Source organism: Nannospalax galili, unplaced genomic scaffold (genome assembly GCF_000622305.1).
Source record: "Nannospalax galili isolate Female #2095 unplaced genomic scaffold, S.galili_v1.0 scaffold960, whole genome shotgun sequence".
Taxonomy (NCBI): Eukaryota; Metazoa; Chordata; class Mammalia; order Rodentia; family Spalacidae; genus Nannospalax; species Nannospalax galili.
Genome location: NW_008348313.1, coordinates 2495802 through 2516388, shown reverse-complemented (window position 1 = coordinate 2516388; position 20587 = coordinate 2495802). Strand labels below are relative to the sequence as shown.

At 53.2% G+C, this 20587-nt stretch overlaps 1 protein-coding gene across 1 annotated transcript; it reads left to right on the top strand.

Annotated features, from left to right (window-relative positions):
* Positions 1–1314: 1314 nt before the first annotated feature.
* On the top strand, positions 1315–6157 carry Klk1 (kallikrein 1). Its single transcript, XM_017801088.2, has 5 exons — positions 1315–1753; positions 3595–3754; positions 5077–5363; positions 5463–5599; positions 5983–6157. Exons 1-5 carry the CDS (start codon positions 1702–1704, stop codon positions 6136–6138), a joined length of 792 nt encoding a protein of 263 aa, XP_017656577.2. The 5' UTR covers positions 1315–1701; the 3' UTR covers positions 6139–6157.
* The last annotated feature ends 14430 nt before the right edge of the window (positions 6158–20587 follow it).

Genomic DNA, 20587 nt, shown 5'->3' with positions numbered 1-20587 from the left:
ATTGGTAGGGTGGGATGGGTGTTGCAACTTATAATAGACCTTTTTTATGTGTAGGAGTGTATTGCCTGCATGTGTGTAAGCACACCCATGTTGTGCAATGCCCACGGAGGTCAGAAGAGGGTGCTGAATCCTCTGGAACTGTAGTTACAGATGGTTGTTATCTGTCGTGTGGGTGCTGGGAATTGAACCCCGGTCCTCTGCAAGAGCAGTCAGTGCTCTTAGCCACTAAACCATCTCTCCAGGCCTAGACCTTTTTTAGTAAGAGACAGGGCCTCACATTACCCAAGGATAACCTTGAACTTCTGATCCTCCAGCCTCTCCCTCCCAAGTGCTAGGGTTATAGATGTGTACCACCACACTTGGTTTTATGCAACACTAGGACTGGAACTCAGGACCTGACACATGCTAGGCAATCACTCTACCAGCTGAGCTACATTCCCAGCTCCACCTCTGTAACACACAGAGAGAGAGAGGGAGCGAGCGAGCGAGCGAGAGAGAGAGAGAGAGAGAGCGAGCTCAGGCTAACCTCCAACTTGCTATGTAACTGAGGCTGACCTTGAACTTCCAATCCTCCAGCCGCCACCTCCTGAAGCTGATATCTTGACCTGGAAATTAGTCTAGGTCTTTGGAGCTTTGAAGGATGTGACTTGGAGCACGCCTTCTTAAATACAGACTAGAAGGCTCATTGTGACCCCAAATTGCTTGGGGGGACACTCTTTGGGAGTCCCCTCAGATCTCAGATTCATGGATCAGAGGGTGCTTAGATTGTAATACTGTGCACCCCAATTTTTTTAGGCATATGAGTGTATTGCCTGCATGTGTGTAAGTGTGCCATGTCGTGAAATGCCCAGAGAGGTCAGAAAAAGGGCGCTTGGAACTAGAGTTAGGGACCGTTGTTAGCTGCCATGTGGGTACTGGGAATCGACACCTGGGTCCCCATCAAGAGCAGCCAGTGCTCTTAACCAGGAAGCCATCTCTCCAGCCCCGCCCCTCTCCCTTTTTTGGTCTTTTTGAGACAGTTTCCCTGTAGCCCCAGCTGGCCTGGTACTCCCTATGTACAACATGTTGGCCTCGATCTTATAGAGATCCGCCTGCCTCTGCCTCTCGAATGCTGGGATTAAATGTTTACGTCACCACTCCCAGTCCAAATTTTTATTATAACAGAAACAATAAAATTCAGTGATCTAGATTCTGAGTCTGGGAAGGCAAGAGCCCTAACATTCTCAAAGCCAAACCTTGTGTTTTGGGGGCGCTCGCTTCTCTCTTGGCTACAAGTGGTACAAGGAATTGGAGTTCTGTGGATTTTGAGTGTGTACTGGGTCTTGGGGTACAAAGCTGTGTAATGGGGGTCAGTTGCTCCTCCATCCTGTCTCTCTCTCTGCCCCCCCTTACCTGTCTGCCTATAGGCCCCAAAGCCCCAAGAGCTACAGGCCCTGCTGTACCCAGCTTCGGCCCTGGGAAGGCTTCCAGGGTGACCCAGGGCCTTGGAGACAGCAGGTGCGGCTCTCCCTCCCCTTCCACAGCTGTGGGGGGTAGGAGGGGGGAGTCTCCTGTCTACAAGGGCGGGACCTTGGCCTGCATCTGAGTGCCAGCAGGGCAGAGGCGGGGCTCTGGGGGTAGAGTGAGGGTTTTTAAGGCTCCCCAAGGAGGAGACACCTCAGCTCCTTGCTCACCACCTGCTGCTCCTGGACAGCTGTCACCATGTGGTTCCTGGTCCTGGCCCTGGCCCTGGCCCTGGCCCTGGGAGGGATTGGTGAGACTGGGGGAAAGGAAGCGGGTTGGAGCTCCTGGAAGTCCTTTTCCCTTCCCTCCCACCCTACGCCCGATGAGCACCTGGACCAAGCCTGGGGAACCTGACAGTTCATCTCTCCTGGCCCTGCACATTGCCAAGTCCCTCAGAGTCGGTCCCACATTAAGTCCCTGCCCCTCCAGTTTTCTGGGACTTTCTCTTCTTTTCTGGCCACCTGCCTATCTCTTTGCCTCTCTTTGAGGCTCTCTAGCCCTTCTGAGGAGCACAACCCCTGGTTCCTTGGAACCCTGGTCATCTCTCCAATTCCCTTTTTTTCTGGGGCCCAGTGACCCAAAACCCATACCTGCTGACTCTGCCTGTCCAGCTATCAGCCTTAGACTGTGTGCTCCAGACCCTGACATCTGGTCCCCAAATTCTCCCAAGTCACCCAGTTTCGACCAGACAATCCTGCTTCCCAAAGTGGCTTGTGAGGTCAGAGGGGTCCCAATTCCTGGTGTAGGGTCCCTATCTCTCTTTTAGTTTGGTCTGGTTTGGAGAGCAGTCTCTCTCAGTGAACCGAGAGCTCTGCCATCTGGCTAGGCTGCCTGGCCAGTGAGCCTCAAGGATCCTCAGGTCTCTGCCTCCCAGTGCTGGGGTTCCAGGCTCCAGCCACTATGCCTGGGTTTTTACCTGGGCTCTGGGGGATTGAACTGAGGTCCTGCTGTTTACATGGCAAGTGCTTTACCAGCCTGAGCCATCTCCCTGGCCCTTGGGAGGGGGAGGTCTTACTGTGTAACCCAAGCTGGCCTATGGCAATCCTCCTGCCTCAGCCCCCTCTGGTGTGCTGAGATTGCCAGGGTCACCATGTCCTGTGTCCTTTCCCTGCCCCTAAACCCCATGCCTTGGCCCATCTTCCTCCACCAGCTACAGGCTCTTTTCATTACTGACTTCCTGTCTCTCCCCAAGCTCCCATCCTACCCCACTTGAACCCCTCCACATAGCACTAGTTTTCGGGGGATCCCCAAACCTGGAGCCAAACCTTTCCCAGCCAGGCTATCTTTCCCAGGATCTCCCAAAGACTCCATTATGTGAACCTAGTACCCCACATCAGGTGGGTCCCTCCCCTCTACACAACAGTGGCTTAGCCTGTTTGAACTGCTTCTCCATGCCTGCCCCAAGGCTGCCTCCAGGAGAACCCCCAAATCCCTCTGGTACCCCCCAGACCATAAGACCCGCCCCATTTTATGTCCCATCTCTTAACTCCATCCCCATCTGCCCCAAACCCTGTTCTCAGGCAGCCCCCTCTTAGATGCCATTTCTATCACAGTGAGAACCCTGAGACCCACCCCCATCTTCAACTCTACCACATTGAACTAGAGAGCCCTCATTCTCTTCCAGCCTAGGTGACCCTTTCCAGGCCAATCCAGGGACCCCAAAATCACCCCCAAGCTCCCCCTCCCAGATGTTTTTATCCCCAGACTTAATACCTTATCTTTTTCTGAACCCCCAAAAGCACAGCCCAGGCCCTGACCTCTTCTCCAGCCCTAGAGCCTCCCCCCAACTCTTGTTCTCCAAGTCCTTGGCTTCCAGAACCCCTCCTCTTTCCAAACCACTAGGCTGCCATTCCTTAACCCAAGGCCCTAAGTGACCAGATCCCCAGACCTGATTCCTGCTCCAAACGCCAGGAGCTAGTCAATTTGTGCCCACCCTGCAGCAGAACTCTCCCCAGCCAGGGCTAGCCACCTGTGGGTCTCTTCCCCAAATCCCTTGGCTATGTCCTCGGAATGCCAACCCCGTTCCACTGTGGTCCCCTACAACACACCTCCCTCTCTGAGCTAACCCCACCCCCACTACCTCTGTCGCAGGTGCGGCACCTCCCATCCAGTCCAGGGTCGTAGGAGGCCAGGACTGTGAGAAGAATTCCCAACCCTGGCAGGTGGCGGTGTACTACTATACCAAATACCAGTGCGGGGGCACCCTGATAGACCCCGAGTGGGTGCTCACAGCTGCCCACTGCTACAACAAGTGAGTGGAAGGGAGCTGCGGTGGGGGGCAGGGCATGGGCAGTCAGTGGTGATGGCTCCAGCCCAGGCTGGAGGACTGAAGGACAGGAGGGCCGGAATGGCTGAAGTTTGAAAGGGAAGAGGCAGAGCAGGGCTGGGCCGCTCTACCCAAGGGCTCCTGGGCCTGTGATCCTTTCTCTCTCCAGGCTTATGTTTAGTCTTTCTTCTCTGTCTCCATTTCTCTCTCCCATCTATATGCACATTCGGGTGTCTCTGTGGCATCTGTCCAGGGCCTCTCTCCTCCCCTCCCTCCTCCTTTCCTCCTTCCCTTTCTTCCTCTTCCTCTTTCCTCTTCTTCCTCCTCCCCTCCATCTCCTCCTCCTCCCCCTCCTGCTCCTTCTCCTGATCCCCAACCTCCTCTTCCTCCTCTTCCTCCTCTGCTTCTTCCTCCTCCCCCTCCTCCTTCCCCTCCTCCTGTCCCTTTCTCTTCCTCTCCCTCTTAGTCTTCTTTCTCTCTTTCTCCTCCCCCTCCTCATCTCCCTCCTCCTGCACCATCTCCTTCCCCTCCTCCTGTCCCTTTCTCTTCCTCTCCCTCTTAGTCTTCTTTCTCTCTTTCTCCTCCCCCTCCTCCTCTCCCTCCTCCTGCACCATCACTTCAGGCCACACTCAAGAACAGGCCTAGGGAGTATCCAGAGGACAGGGAGGGATGTCCCCAAATGTGCATGTGTGAGAGAACTCCACCTTCCCAGCCCAGCCTGTCCCTGCAGGGCCCTCTGTCCACTCTGGGGACATGCAGGGAGGGGCTGGTCAGCGCTGGAGCTGGGTGAGGGCTGCTGAGGGAGAAGGGAGGAGGGCAGAGTGCTGGGGAGGGGAGAGAGCTCAACCCTGGCTGTGGGCCGGGCCCTGATGGCTGGGGAGGCTGTACCCAGGCCCAGCTGCCCCCGGTTGGCTCCCAGGCCCTCCCCCTTCTTCTCCCTCTTCCTCTCCCTTCTCTGTGTATCTCTGGTTCTATCTTTCTCTGTCTCTCTCTCTCTCTACCTCTCTATCTGTCTCTGTCTCTCTCTCTTTCTTTTTCTCTCTGCCTGTCTCTCTCTACCTGGTCTATGTCTCTGTTTCTCTCTCACTCTCTTTCTCTGGGTCTCTCTCTCTGTACCCCTCTCTCTACCTGGTCCCTGTGTCTCTGTTTCTCTGTCATTCTGTCCCTCTCTCTACTTCCTCCTTTTCCTGCTTTCTCTTTTCTCTCCTTTTTCTTCACTCCCTTCCTTCCCCACCCCTCTTTTCTCCTCCCTGGGCCCTTCCCCATCTCCCTCCTCTCATTCCCTGCATTTCGTTCCCTCCCCACAGGGAGTATCAGGTCTGGCTGGGTCGCAGCAACCTGTTTGAGGATGAGCCCTCTGGTCAGCACAGACTTGTCAGTCAAAGCTTCCTACACCCCAAGTTCAACCTTAGCCTCCTCAAGAATGACAAACCCTACCCAGACGATGATTACAGCTATGACCTGATGCTACTGCGCCTGGCCAAAGCCGCCCAAATCACAGATGCCGTCCAGGTCCTCCACCTGCCCACCGAGGAGCCCAGGCTGGGGAGCACATGCCTCACCTCAGGCTGGGGCAGCACCGATCCCTCCAACTGTATGTCTGGGTCAGACCACCACATAGCCTGGGGTTGATGGAGAAGCAGGAAGGACTGGCCCGGGGTCTGCTCACTGCTCTTTGCCCCCTGGCCTGCAGACCAGTACCCAGACGATCTACAGTGTGTGGACCTGGAGCTCCTGCCCAATGAATATTGTGTCACTGCCCACCTCCAGAAGGTCACGGATGTCATGCTGTGTGCTGGGCGCATGGAAGGGGGCAAAGACACCTGTGCGGTGAGCCAGCCCCTCCCAGCAGGGTGGTGGAGGGTTGAGGGAGGGGACAAAATTCTCTCTTGGGTGTGGGTCTCTCCCAGGCCCCTTCCCACTCCCCATCCCCCATCTGGGTACTATGAATTCTTACCCTTCCATATGTAAGTGGTGCACCTGGGTGGGGAGACTCCAGCACCCAGCTGGTCCTGTTCCTCCCTTTTGACCTGGTTGGTGGTGCCCCCCCCCATCATGCCCCAGTAAGAGCTAAACTCCAAACCTCTCTACTGGCCAGAGCTGTCTCTCCAGCACTGCCTTCTTCTGGGGGGAGTCAGACCCCAGGACCGAGCTGGGTCAGCAGGCCAGCAAGACCTCCCTCACTCCTTCTGTCCCTCTCCCAATGTTCCCAGGGCGACTCCGGGGGCCCACTGATCTGCGATGGTATGTTCCAAGGTATCACATCATGGGGTCACCCCGATTGTGGATACCCTAAGAAGCCCGCCATCTACACCAAACTTATAAAGTTTAAGGACTGGATAACAGCCACGATGAAGAGCAATTCCTGAATCCCACTCTGGCCCCTGCTCCCAATAAAACCCACCATGCATCTAAACAGCCTCCTGTTCTGGAACTTTCTGACCTTCCAGAGTTGGTCAGGGACTGCACTCAGGTTGGCTCAGGCTAGGCCCGACCCCATCCTGCCAGCCTGAAGGGATCACAGACCAGATGCTGAAAATTTAGACAGCCCAGGTGTTATTGCGGCTCAGGAAGCCAAGAAGGGGATAGCGATGTTCTCTCAAGTCTGGCCTTCCAGGGAAGGATCCTATCCACAGAAAGGCATGGTTGCCTCAAAGTCTGGGCTGCAGAGTGCCAGCCTGGGGGTCCCCAGAGTGGACACCCTGGGCAGGGCAGGGCTGGACCAAAGGACGGAGAGAGAGGCTTGGGAGCGGCGTGGCAGGCTGGGCAGAGCCTGGACCGGCTTGAGGACGGCTCTGCAGGACCATGGACCAGGATCTACCCAGAGGGAGTGTTGGATTTCCGGAATAGGGTTCCGACCAAGACCCAGGGCCACAAGGGGTGAGCCCTAGCCTGGGTGGCCGGGGCTGGCCACCTGTCTGCCCCTCACGGGAGGTCTGATGGAGCCTCGGCGCTGGGGACAGAGGTGGGAGAAAGCTGGACGTCCTCCCGCGAAAGGCTCCGACGGTAGTTCAGATTGCGTCTTGAAGACAGAAGCAGGGAGGGCTCGGAGCTCTGGAAGCCGAAGGCCTGGCACTGTGGCAGGTGCCACCCCAAGAAGTGGCGTCGCGAGGCCCAGCGGAGGTAGCTGACCCTCCGCTCCACGAAGGGCGTGGCGTAGCTCCACATCCTCACTTGATTGAGATAGGACAGGGTTCCTGGAGGAGGGGGACCAGGCGGCGCGGGGGTGCAGAATCAGGGCCCCCACCTCACCCTGCCCCGGGGCCCACCAGGCTGACCCTTTCCAGGGCTCCTCCCTGCCGGGCGTCGACAAAGCCCTAACAGCCGAGCCCCGCCCGACCCCTACCAAGGCGCGGCCCCATCCAGCACAGGCCCCGCCCCACCACTGTCCAGGCCCCGCCCTCCAAGCCCAGGCCCCGCCCTCACCGGCCCACAGCAGCAAGCTGCTGGCACACCAACTCAGGTAGAAGCTCAGCTGGTAGGAAACCTGCGGCCTGGGGCTCAGCCTCACGCAGTTGACGACAAAGAGCGTCATGCTGAAGAAAATCAGGAACCCTGCACTGGGTGGGGCCGGAGAAGGACTGGAGCTGGACAGGGACAACCAGGAAGAGGAAGAGACAGAGGCAACCTCCCGTCCCTCCGGCACAGGCACACGCGCGCGCTCACACGCCCCGCCCCCCCCCACGCACAGGACAGGTTGAAGGATACCTGGTAAGAAGTGAGGAGAGGAAGGGAACCTGGAATACAGAGCTATGAGCCAGGCCTGGTGGCACTGACTTTAATCCCAGCTACTCAGAACGCTGAGGCAGGAGTATTGCACATTTAAGGCCAACCTGGGCTACAGAGTGAGTTCCAGGCCAGCCTGGGCTACATAGAGAGCCCAAGATAAGAGACAGAGAACCCTGTGGGCAGCAGACCTGGAAATCTAGCCACACTTCCAGGCAGAAGGAGGCTCCGGAGTTGGGTGGGGTGATGAGGGGTTGAGGAGGTCCCGGGCACCCCTGCCCTCGCCCACACTTACCGATGCCTATGCTAAGGGAACTGAAGACATAATCGACCTTGTTCAGGCGGCGGCAGACTGACCAGAAGGACAGGAACATGCTGGACAGGAGGATGGGGCACAGAGCCATGGCGAGGAGTATGAAGCCCTTGCTCATGTGAATGTAAACTGAGGAGGAGAGTTAGAGAGGTGGCTACAGCCACCCAACCCTCAGTCCCAGATCCCTCCCTCTGACACCATGAGGAGCCCAAAAGACACCCCTGTATGCAAATCACCTGAACTGCAGGGCCTGGTGGTGCACACCTGTCATCCCAGATACTAGGGAGGCTGAGGCAGGACTGCAACTGCTTCAAGACCTGCCTTAGCAACTTAGTGAGACCAAGTTACAAAATAAATAAAAAGAGCTCTAAGGGGCTGTGGGTGTGGCTCAGTGTCAGAGCCCTACCTAGAATCCCCCAGTGAGGGGCTGGGCTGTGGCTCAGTGGCAGAGCCCTGCCTAGAATCCCCCAGTGAGGGGCTGGGCTGTGGCTCAGTGGCAGAGCCCTGCCTAGAATCCCCCAGTGAGGGGCTGGGCTGTGGCTCAGTGGCAGAGCCCTGCCTAGAATCCCCCAGTGAGGGGCTGGGCTGTGGCTCAGTGGCAGAGCCCTGCCTAGCATTTTCAAGGCCTTGAGTTCTATCCCCCACACCCCTCAAAAAAAAACTGAAAAGGGAAAAGCATCACCCCCACTCACATCACCAAAATCACCTCCAAAATAATCCCACTGTCATTCACAAAGTTACCATCCAACAACAATGATGTACCCCACCATCGGCCCTAAGCTCCTCCCTCAGAGAGACTCCTGCAGGAGCACTGCCCCCATCAGCTTCAGCACCCATCAGCAGGACCCCGCAGCCTGTGCACTGACCGGTTACTTGGCCCACGTTGGCACACTTGTGCCTCCTGCAGTCAATCCAGAATCCCAGGAATCCAACGTATGAACCCTGCAGGTAGGCAATCCGCCCATCTATCACGCTGAACAACAACACAGTCGCCAGGGAGATGAAGACGAAGGACCAGGCCCGCAGGACCATCTTGCGGTCCTCCTCCCAGGAGCAGAGGAGGTTGTCTGGGGAGGAAGCGTGTTCTGGGGGACCTGAATCTTCCTCCACCACCTTCCCGCACACCCAGCTCCACCTTCATCTTTCTTCTGAGTCACCCCTCCCACCCACAGCCATCTCCTCCATGACAGCTGTTGCTAGGCCAGCCCCAAAGCCAACATAACCTGCAACATCATCTGCAATTCCTTCCATTCACAGTCCTCTTCTGACACAGTTGCCCATCAGTAATCTTGATGCAGATAGCCGGCCACCCCACGCTCACCAAGTCCAGTCCCATGGCCTCACTCTCAGCCTTGTTTCTGCTGTCTCCAAGGGTCGCCCTACCTTGCAGCCTTGACGCAGTGTGCCCTCTTCCTGGGTCACTCACCCATTGATCACTTTCTTTGTTTTTGAGGCAAGCCTTCTCATGTAGCCCAGGCTGGCTTTGAACTCACTAAGTAGCCAAGGATGACCTTGAACTCCTGATCCTTCTGCTTCTACCTCCCCAGTGCTGGGATAACAGGTGTGCACCACCACATTTGGTTTACGTGATGCTGGAGATGGAACACACAGCACTCTACTATCTGAACGACAGCCACGGCCAAAGTTTGTTTTCTTTTAATTACATTGATGATTGATTGATTGATTGATTGATGATTGATTGATTGATTGGCTGATTGATTGACTGATGATTGATTGTGTTAGTGTGTATATGTGTGGGATTAAAGGACATCTTGTGGGACCTTCCATGATGTGGGTCCCAATGATCAAACTCAGGTTGTGATCGAATTCAGGACATCAGGATGGATGGTGGGAAGCACCTTTATGCACTGAACCATCTCACTGACCTGGTTTTGTTATTTGTTTTTAGGCAAGGTCTCAGTTTGTAACCCTGACTGGCCTGGAACTCACTATGTATATCAGACTGATCTCAAACTGTGGAGCTCCTCCTGCCTTAACATAGTGAGTGCAGGGATTACAGGGGGACACCATCCATGCCCAGCAACTCTTTGACTTAAATTACTGCTGCTTAATTTTGAAATCCTGTTCCAGCAGCTTAAAAAAAAAGGAATATACCATATTTCACTGACTCTAAAATGCAGTTTTAACACCTTTAAAATTGAATGTATCATGGAATCAGGCTTGTCTTCCGGGAAGGGTTGAGACAGACTCTCACGATGTGGCCCTCACTGGCCTGGAACTAACAGAGATCCCCTACCTCTGGCTCCCCAGTACTAACCCTAACGGCTTGCGTCACCAGCCCCAGCCAGGCATGTCTTAAAAATTACCTTTGGCCATTTTTTAAAAGCATTACAACATCTATTAAGAACAATGCCTAGATTCTCTATGAAACCCAATGTTATATAATTACTAAAATCTAATCAAGCCAGGCATGGTGGCACCTGTCTATGATCTCAGCACTCAAGAGGCTAAGCCAGGAGGACTGTCACAAGCTTGGGGCCAACTTGGGTTACACAGTGAGTTTGAGGCCAGACAGGGCTAAACAGAAAGACCATAGAAAGATAGATGATAGATAGATAGATTCTGGGGGGGGCATCGAGATGGTTCAATGGGTAAGAGCAATTTGCTCCCAAGCCTGACAATCTGAGCTCAATTCCAGAGCAGTCGTGGTAGAAGGACAGAACTGACTCCTACAGGTCCTTTTGTCTCCACACGCATCCCATGGCACATGTTCAGCACACAAAATAAATAGACATAAAAATAAATAAATCTGGGAGCCAAAAAGATGGCTCAGTAGCTAGGAGCACCGGCTGCTCTTGCAAAGGACCCAGGTTTGGTTTCCAGCACCCACATGATGTCAATACTGTCCATCACTGCAGTTCCAGGGGATTGAACAACCTCTTCTGGCCTCCATGAGCACCACATGCACACAGCACAAGTAAATACATATAAGCAAAACACTCATACACAGAAAATAACAATCAATCAATAAGCAAATTTTTAAAATAAACATAATATTGATATTTGTGTAAATAAACATTTTTAAATTATGAGTCTTTTTCCCTCTAAAGTGCAGTATAAAAAAAAATCAGGGCTGGAGAGCTGGCTCAGCAGTTACAAGCACTGGCTGCTCTTGCAGAGGACCCAGGTTTGAATCCCAGCACCCTCAAGGAGGCTAACAACCATGCGGAACTCCAGTTCCAAGGGATCCAACGCCCTCCTCTGTCCTCTGAGGGCATTGTGTGACGTTGGTGCACCTCCCTACATGCAGGCATCACACTCATACACATAAAACCAAAACAAATAAATAAAAATATAAAGATTTTAAAAATCAGAAAATGGGAGCTGGAGAGATGCTCAGCGGTTAAGAGCACTGGCTGCTCTCGCAGAGGACCCGAGTTCAGTTTCTAGAACCCACATGGCGGCTACAACCATCTGTAATTCCAGTTCCAGGGGATCTGATACCCTCTTCTGGTCTCTGTGGTCACTGAGCACACATAGCACACTTACATACATGCAGGCAATACACTCATACACATAAAATTAAATAAATTTTAAAAATCAAATAATAAAGTCAGGAAAGAGTCAAGTGTTTTGGTTATTTTTGTTGTTTTGAGACATCTTACTCTGTAACCCGAGATGACCTCAAACTCAATGCAACCCTCCTGCCTCTGAGTGTTGGGATCACAGGATGTGATGCCTACCTGGGAAATGGTGTTTTTAAGGTCCCCTGCCCTGTTTGGGGTGCCTGCCTAATGCTCCCACCTTACCAAGTCGTGGCCGCTTCTGCCTTCTCTCCCCAACCCTAACTGGAGGTCTTCAGGGGCAGGGAGTAGACCCAGGGGAATGAAGGAGACTGAACAGAAGGGGAGAGGGTTGTAGAGAGTGATGGAGGTAGAGAGGGGACAAAAGGAAGAAGCTGGCTTAGAGGAAAAACACAAATAGGTAGAAGTATAAAGTTCAGATCTCAGGCCCTCTAGAAACTGCCGATGCATCTCAGACATGCTGCTGACCCAGTCCTGACTCAGACCTACCTAGGCCTGACCTGGCCTGTCCTGGTCCATCACCAACCCAACATCTCCCTGTCTGCTCCAATTCTGACTTTGTCTGGTCCCCTGGCCCTGCCTTAGCACCCGGTCACTCACGAATATCTCTGGTGGACTCTGACGCCATGGCCAATGTTGCGTCCTCTTGGAATCCCTCCAACTGTCATAGAACCCACCGTTCCCCCAGCTGCTGGTATGACTGAGTCCCTCACTGCTGTGTGGGGACAACAATCGTGAGCAGGATCTAGAGAGAGAGGGAAGCAGCCTGAACCTCAAAGCGAGACCTACAGGTTTCCAGGCAGCCATGGAAGTATCTGGAAGAAGAGGCTGACACGAGGGGACTATATCCAGGGACTGGCCCTGCCTTGCCTCTGAACATGAACCAGAACAACACATCTGACCATAGTACAAGGCCAGCAGCTCCCAGAAGAAGGCCATATGAAACCCAAGCCTCTCTGACAAGGACCCCCAATCGCCAGTATGCTACACAAGGTCACCAGAACAGTGGGCTGCAAAAGCCCATGTCAATCACCCACACTCCCAGGTTCAGCAACCAGCACCCGCTCTCCATCCAAAGGGTCAGCACCCAGGAACGACCATCAGTTCCCTCCACCCGAAGGGTCAGCTTCCAGGAACCACCATCGGCCCCCTCCACCCGAAGGGTCAGCATCCAGGAACCACCGTCAGCCCCCTCCACCCGAAGGGTCAGCATCCAGGAACCACCACTCACTCAAAGGGTCAGCATCCACAAAACACCATCAAGTATTTCCTTTCGAAGTGTCAGTATCGAGGAACTGTCACCGTCACCGTCACCATCACCATCAACAGCTCTTCTCTCTCAAAAGCTCAACATCCAGGCCCCTCTGCCCCGTCACCCTCCCTCACAACCTCAGCACCCAAGAGCCTTCCTCCATTATTGAAGATCACACACTCGGCTCACCAAACTCACCATCTGTTGCCTACAATCGCTGGCTCAGTTCCCGTGAGCCCGCCTCGATTTACCATAATCGCTATTTAAGGTCTGTAAGTTCTCTTAACCTGAACAGAGACCATTTGGATATCCACAACCACCAAATGGATACGGAAAGCCATTCCTTCACAACCCTGCCACCCAACTTCCCCAGAAAACAAACCCAGACCAAGGTAGACATTCCTCTGTCCCTCACCCAGAGCTCCCCGGCCAGCATCAAGAGCTTTAAGTCCTTTGTCTGGGACTCCAAGGAGAGCTTACCAGAAGCATTACAGGGCTCACTAAGCAGCCAGAGTACTCTAGGCAGTTTTTACAACCTGCCAACCAGTTCCATCGCAATGGATTCCAGTAGGTAAGTGGCAGAGGGGTGCACAGGAAGCCAACTTCAAGGCTAGATGCAGTTGCATCAGAATCTGGAGGTGTGTAGGGCTGGAGGGATGGTCCCGTGGTTAAGAGCACCAGCTGCTCTTGCAGAGGACCTGGGTTCAGTTCCCAGCACCCACATGGTGGCTAACAACCATCTATAACTCCAGTTCTATGGGGGATCTGACGCCCTCTTCTGGTCTCTGTGGAAACTGCATGTATTTGGTGCATATACATACATGCAGGCAAAACATTCAACTAAAAATAATGATAGTAATAATAAAAAATAATTGATAATGAGACTGAAGGTATGACAGGGCTTGGAGGCAGCACCTGGGTGTGTCATCAGGGTGGATGTGGGGCAGGTGAGGTTTGAAGGATGGATGTAGGGAGACTGGGCAAGGTGGGCAATCTCCTGCTGATGCTGGCCACCTGTGATCTGCCGCAGGTTCCACAGCAAGTGCCATCACCTGTCGCTGGTCCCCATTGGCTGGAGGCTGCTACTTGAGGCCAGGAAGATCAGCCGCCACCTGAGCCTGGCGCTGACCCTGGCTGGCATGGTGATGATCAGCCTTATCAGCTTTGGGCAACCCTGGATCCACTTCCAAGTGCCCCTGAAGCCCCTGGATGACCCCACCAGCTCCCAAACCATCCCTATTGACACTATTTTCTATACACGATGCCTGGACATCTCCTGCATGAATGAATACGACAAAAACGCTTGTAAGGTCGACCCTCCTCCTACCTCACACCTATTTTCTTGTATTTTTTCTTTTTCCTTTTCTTTCTTTTTTTTTTTTTTTTGAGACAGGGTCTCCCTGTAGTCCCAGCTGGCCTGGAACTCACTGTGTAGACCAGGCTGGCCTTGAACTCACAGAGATCTGCCTCCCAAGTGCTGGGATTAAAGGCATGCACTGCTCTATCAGATCCCCTGGAACTGGAGTTATAGACAGTTGTGAGCTGCCACATGGGTGCTGGGAACCAAATCTGGGTCCTCTGCAAGGGCAGCCAGTGCTCTTAACTGCTGAACATCTCTCCAGCCCCATTCACCTTACTACTTAAGATTTAATTATATTTGTGTGTGCATGTGTGTGTGTGTGTGTGTGTGTGTGTGTGTGTGTGTGTGTATACAAGTGCCCATGGAGGGTGTCAGATCCCTTGAAACTAGAGGTACAGGCAGTTGTGAGCCCCCCCATTGTGGGAGTCGGGCACCAAACTTGGGTCTTCTGGAAGATCAGTGAGCACTCTTAACTGCGAGGCTATCTAAAGCCTCCCCCCATATTATTTTGGAGACAGGGGTCTTTCACTGGCCTGGAACTTACCAAATAGCCTAGGCTAGCTGGCCAGCAAGCTCCAGGTATCTGCCTGTATTTACCCCTTGTGTTGAGCTTACAGACACTTGCCATTGTACCCACTTTCTTTAGTGCGTTCTAGGGATGCAACTCAAGTCTTTAGCCCGCATGGCAGACACCTGACGGACTGGGCCGTCCCCAGCAGTCTTGGTGTCTTGGTCTTCCTCTCCCCCAGACTTGCTGGACCTGGCCTGGGACTTCCTCCTCATCGCGGGCATCATGAGCTTCTGCCTGTGCATGGGTCTGATCGGCACCATCTTCCTGCCCAGCACCAGCCTGCCCCTGATGGACTTCTCCCTCTTCGTCTGCAGCCTCGTGACAGGCACGCCGCTCCAATGCTTTCCCTTGGTTCCCTGGCACAAAGGCCAACCCCGTCCCTACTGTACTCCAAGTGCAATCTATTCTCAGCCTCACCACCACCCCTCAGTCCTACCTCTGAACAACATCTGCAACCCAGCACCATAAACCAACCTCCCAAACCAGCCTCATCTCCAACTCCCACACCGTCTGCAGCAAATCCCGAACACCCAGTCCTCCTGTCCAACACCTCTGCCTCCCTTCTCATCTCAGCACAATCCCATCCCTTCCCAGACCACCCTGTTTACATCCTCAACATCCATGTGACCTCAAGCTCATCACCTCCCATGCTCATCCCAAGGTCAACCCAGCCCCGAGCACCTGTGAAGCTCAACTTCAACCTAAAGCCTGTCCACCCCAGCCCCGCCTTCCTCTCACTCCAGCCTGTGGGCTGTGAACTTCCCTCTCAAACTCAACCCAAGGCATTCCCAACTCCATCCTTGTCCTCAACCATCACCCAGGGGCATCCTCTGCCTAACTCTGTCCCCAGCACAGCCTTGACTCCAGCCCCTCCCCAGCCCCATCTCCAGTCCTGCCCCACCTTCCCAACAGGCTGATTCATTTCTCCAAGCCACATTTTCCTTCTCTCTTGTATAGCAATACGTTTCCCTTTCTCCTTTTTTAAACGGAGTCTCATGTAGCCCAGGCTGGCCTTGAACTCAGTATGTGGTCAAGGATGACCATGAACTGCTGATCCACCTGCCTCTACCTCCCCAGTGGGGGGATTCCAGGTGTGCACCACCATATCCAGTTTACACAGTACTGGGGACGGAACCCAGAGCTTCCTGTATGCTAGGCAAGAACCTTGTCCACTGACCTATATCCTCAGCCCAATGGGGATTAACTGTTTTTGTCATGTGGAGATGCAGAACCGTTCAGCTAGAAAAGGTCAACTTGGTCACCGAAGGTGCATCATCTGTCACCCCACTGAGGCCCGTGGTTGGTTCGGCTGAACGGACCAGCTAGGCCAGTGTCCCCCTCCCTCCCTCACTCTTCCACATGTGTCCCTCCATACTCAGTAGAGGACTGTTGTTCTGATGAGGTGATTTGAATAACCACAAATCCCCTGCGGGAACCCCCAGACAAGCTCTTAGGGTTCATTAAAGTGTTAGTGACCCTTCTAAGGCTCCAGACACATGTGAATGAGGTACTGTATGTGGGTCTGCTCTTCAAAGGAGGGGCAGGGCATGTTGGCACAGACCTGAAATCCCAGCACTCAGGAGGCCGAGGAGGGAGAATCACAAGTTCAAGGGCAGCCTGGGCTATGAGAGTGTTTCAAAAAAAGGAAGCAGGGATGGGGGTGGTCTTCAGGGGGGATAGAGAGGCCAGCACTTGATGTTAGCTCTTTAACTCTCAGACTCACTCAAACAATTCAAAATTAATAAACTGATTAGAATAGCTTGAGTTTACAGGGAACAGAGGGTCCCCGAGAGCAGAGAACACACAGCTTCCTGTTTGCTGATCGATATTGCTGATCAATAACTGGGGTTTGAATTTCCCTATTGTCTGGGAGCTCTTTCTAAATTGTTAGTCTGGCCATTTTTTTGAGATTGAGTCTCACTCTGTAGCCCAGGCTAGCCTGAACTCCGGCTTGCTTCAGCCTCTCCATTGGTGGGATCACAAGACCACAGTTCTGTTTAAATATAATTGTTGAGCTGGGCATGGTGGCATACGTCTTTAATCCCAGCACTCAGGAGGCAGAAGCAGGCAGATCTCTGTGAGTTGGAGGCCAGCCTAGTCTACATAGTGAGTTCCAGGACAGCTGGGGCTACAGGGAGACCCTGTATCAAAAAGATAAAAAATAAATAAGTAAATAAGCAAATAAATAAAATTGTTGGGGCTAAAGCAATGTCTTGGCAGTTAAGAGCACTGGCTTCTCTTGCAGAAGCCCGGAGTTAGGCACACACAGGGCAGCTCACAATGGCCTGTAACTCCAGTTCCAGAGGATCCAACACCCTCTTCTGGCCTCTGTGTGTATTATGGGCATGAGGTGCACATATGTACATGCAGGCAAACACGCACCCACATAAAATAAACGGCTCTTTAAAATATCTATGTAATTGTTTAAACATAGGCTCAAAGGATAGAAAACACCTCAGTTTAAAATAAGGCATTTTTCCAGTCTTCTAGAGACAGGGTCTCCCTGCAGCCCCAGCTGTCCTGGAACTCACTATGTAGACCAGGCTGGCCTTGAACTCACAGAGATCCACCATGCCTGGTGCAAGTCCCTCTTTTAACCTAATGGGAAACACTATATTACTTTCAAGAATTCAAGAAAATAGCTCAGGGGTTGGACAGACGGCTCAGCGGTTAGAGCACCAGCAGCTCTTGTTGCAGAGGACCTGGGTTTGATTCCCAGAACCCACACAGTGGCTAACAACCATCCGTGACTCCAATTCCAGGGGATCTGACACCGTCTTCTGAACTCTTCAACATTGCATGACACACATGCACTTACACACATCCAGGGAATACACTCACATAAGATAAAAATAATAGAGTGTTTTTAAAAGAAAATAGCCTAGTACAGTCCAAAAAGTATCTTTTTTTTTAATGTTGCTGAATTATTATTATTATTATTTTTGTCTTTTTTGAGACAGGGTCTCCCTGTAGCCCCAGCTGTCCTGGAACTCACTATGTAGATCAGGCTGGCCTTGAACTCACAGATATCCGCCTGCCTCCACCTCCCGAGTGCTGGGATTAAAGGCGTGTGCCACCACGCCCGGCCAAAAAGTATCTTTTAAAAATGTTTATTTTTATGTGTATGAGTGTTATGCCTGCACGTAAGTGCACCCATGTCATGCAGTGCCCAGAGGTCAGAAGAGGTCATCGAATCCTCCTGGAACTGGGGTTATGGACAGTTGTTAGCTGCCATGTGGGTGCTGGGATTCGAACTCGGGTCCTCTGGAAGAACAACCAGTGCTCTGACCGCTGAGCCGTCTCTCCAGCCCCAAAGTTTTTTCCTTTTTTACAACTTATTTTTAATGCCTGTCAATCCAACATACCCAGCATGGTTGAGAGTTTCGTCTGTGATTCCAGAAGCCCAACGTTAAGGAGCTGATGTCCTATGAATCCAGTCTTAGCGGTTTCCCGTGGTCAGGAGGGCATGCACACCAATCACAACATGCCTGCACGGTGGCCCTCAGAGAGGGGTCCTCCAGCGATGCCCACTGTACATATGAAGGGACAGAGGCTCAGATAGGAGTGGCCGTCCTGACATAAGGGGCAGAAGCCTGGTCTGGGAATCCCAGAGCTGCTCCAATAGTCACTAGGGCATCACTCGAATGCCTCCCACCAGGGCACTGCCAGGAGGCCACGGGCAGAAGGGTGGGATCTGGAGGTCAAATGGAGGACAATGCTAGACACGGGGACACATGCGTAAGCCTAGCTTGGGAGGCTGAGGTAACAGGAGTGCAGCAAGCTGGAGGCCAGCCTGGGCTACACGGCAAGGTCAGTGCCAGCCTGGGCTACATAGCAAGGTCTTGCCTCAAAATGACAACAGAAAGAGGAACGAAGGAGGAGGGAGGAGGGAGGGGGGAAGTTGGTGAAGGAGGGGAGGGAGGGAAAGAGGAGAGGAAAGAAAAAAGAACAGAGAACTGGAGGTGTGGCCCAGTCCACAGCATGCTTGCCTACCATGCACAGAGCCCTGAGTCCATACCCCAAACTGCACAAACTAGACTTGGTGGCTCAGGTCTGTGATCCCAGCACTCAGGAGGTGGAGGTGCAGGGAATGGCTCAGGGCTGCGCTCACTCATGCAAAAATGCTGAGGGAGGCCCCATGAGCCGGCTTTTCTTTTCCTTTGTTCTCTTTCTTTCTGAGGGAACCTAAGTGAATACTTTGGGCTTTCCTGACCCCCTCGCCCAGTGGTCTCCCTCCTTCCCTTCTCCCTCCCTTCCTTTCTTCTCTGTCGTTACCATTTTGAGACAAGAGCTTGCTATGCAGCCCAGGCTGGCCTTGGTACGGTAGCTCAAAAGGTAGCTGCTGAGAGTTACAGCTTGCCTGCCCTGAGCTGTTTTTCTTTTAAAGTTAATAAAACTGTTCTAAGAACAAAAGTAAAGGAATGAAGAAGGGAGGGAGGGAGGGAGGGAGGGAGGCAAAAGAAAGTCTCATGTTAGCAGAGGGCCTCACCCAACTCCCTTGCATTTGTGCTCTCACAGGGATCAGCATCATCCTGGGTGTCCTGTTCTACCTGATGCAGGCCTGGAAGTACTTGCAGGAGGGCATGACCTACAACCTGGGCATCAGCTTCTATCTGGCCTGGGTCATCGTCTTCTTCTTCTCCATGATTGGTCTGGCTGGCCTCCTGGGTGCAGAGGGCACCGTGCTGTGGTGGGGGTGGGGAAGTTAGGGGTGGGGTGGAGGTGTACACAGGGCCCTGAGGAAACTGGGCTGAGCTGGGATGCTTGGAAGCTGGGAGTAGCATGAGAACCAGGTGTGAGTGCAGTTGAGTCTGGGTTTGGGGACCTGGCAGGGGACTGGATTGGGCTAAACCCCAGGATGGGGCAAGTGGTGGGGGCTGAGATGTGCGTCACCCCCTCCACCCAGGTCTCTTCTCATATCTCAACTACATGAACTTCTGGTCCATTCTGGCAATCCAGGCCATGTGGTCTTAGAACACGGCAATGGTCTGTGCTGGTGTCCACAAGCCTGCTTGTGACCCCTGTCCTTGCCTGCAGCTCAGAACTTCTGTGCCCTCTGGCTCCCCTCAACCCAGATGAGTAATCTGTATTTTGAAGAAAAATCTTTATCTTCTGCTGAGAATATTCCTTTTTGTGTGTTTGTTTGAAGACAAGATCTCCCTACAGCCCCAGCTGGCCTGGAACTCTCTATGTACACCAGGCTGGCCTCGAACTCAGAGATCCACCTGCCTCTGCCTCTCCAGTACTAGGGTCAACTTTCAGGTTTACCTTGTACAGTCCTGGCCCTGGCTGTCCCCTACAGATGTGACTGCTACTTAGCTCACACATGGATGGCACAGATGGGCCAATCTCCTCCCTGAACTTCAGAGGAAAAACTCAAGAGGTCTCCCTCTTTGACTGCACATTATGTCAGGCCAAAATTCCTGATGACTATTAGGTTTGATCTGTGTCTTGGCCTGGTGGCTTTCTCTACCTAGAGTTCCCTGTCCTACATTCTCTCTCTCTCTCTCTCTCTCTCTCTCTCTCTCTCTCTCTCGGAAAGAGAAAGGACTGAGGTAAAAGACCAAAGAAGGAGCGCCTGCATATACGTGGCGCTTAGTGGATGAGCTTCCCTGCATATCCGTGGTGGTCATACTTCTTGAGCAGCTGGCTCACCACAGGCCGGGGCTTCGGCCTTTAGATTCGTTTTGTTGCTGTGTGTTTGGAGACAGGGCTTAGTAGTCACCCGGTGGCCCAGAACTGGCTGTGTAGACCAGGCTGGCCCCCAGTGCTGGGGTCTGGAAGGTCTGGGTCCACTGGCATCTGCTGAGCCACGGCCCAGATCCACTCCGCAGGGGCTGGGGCTCTGTGGCACTGCAGACACGGCTGCACTTACACACATGCAGGCAGTACATTCATACACATTAAATAATAAAACAGACAAGCTCTCATGTAGCCCAGGCTGGTCTCCAACTCACTATGTAGCCAAGAATGAACCTGAAGGTGTGATCGGCTGGACCAGCCGCCACCCCTATGTGCTGGGATGGCCGATGTGTCATCACGCCTGGTTTC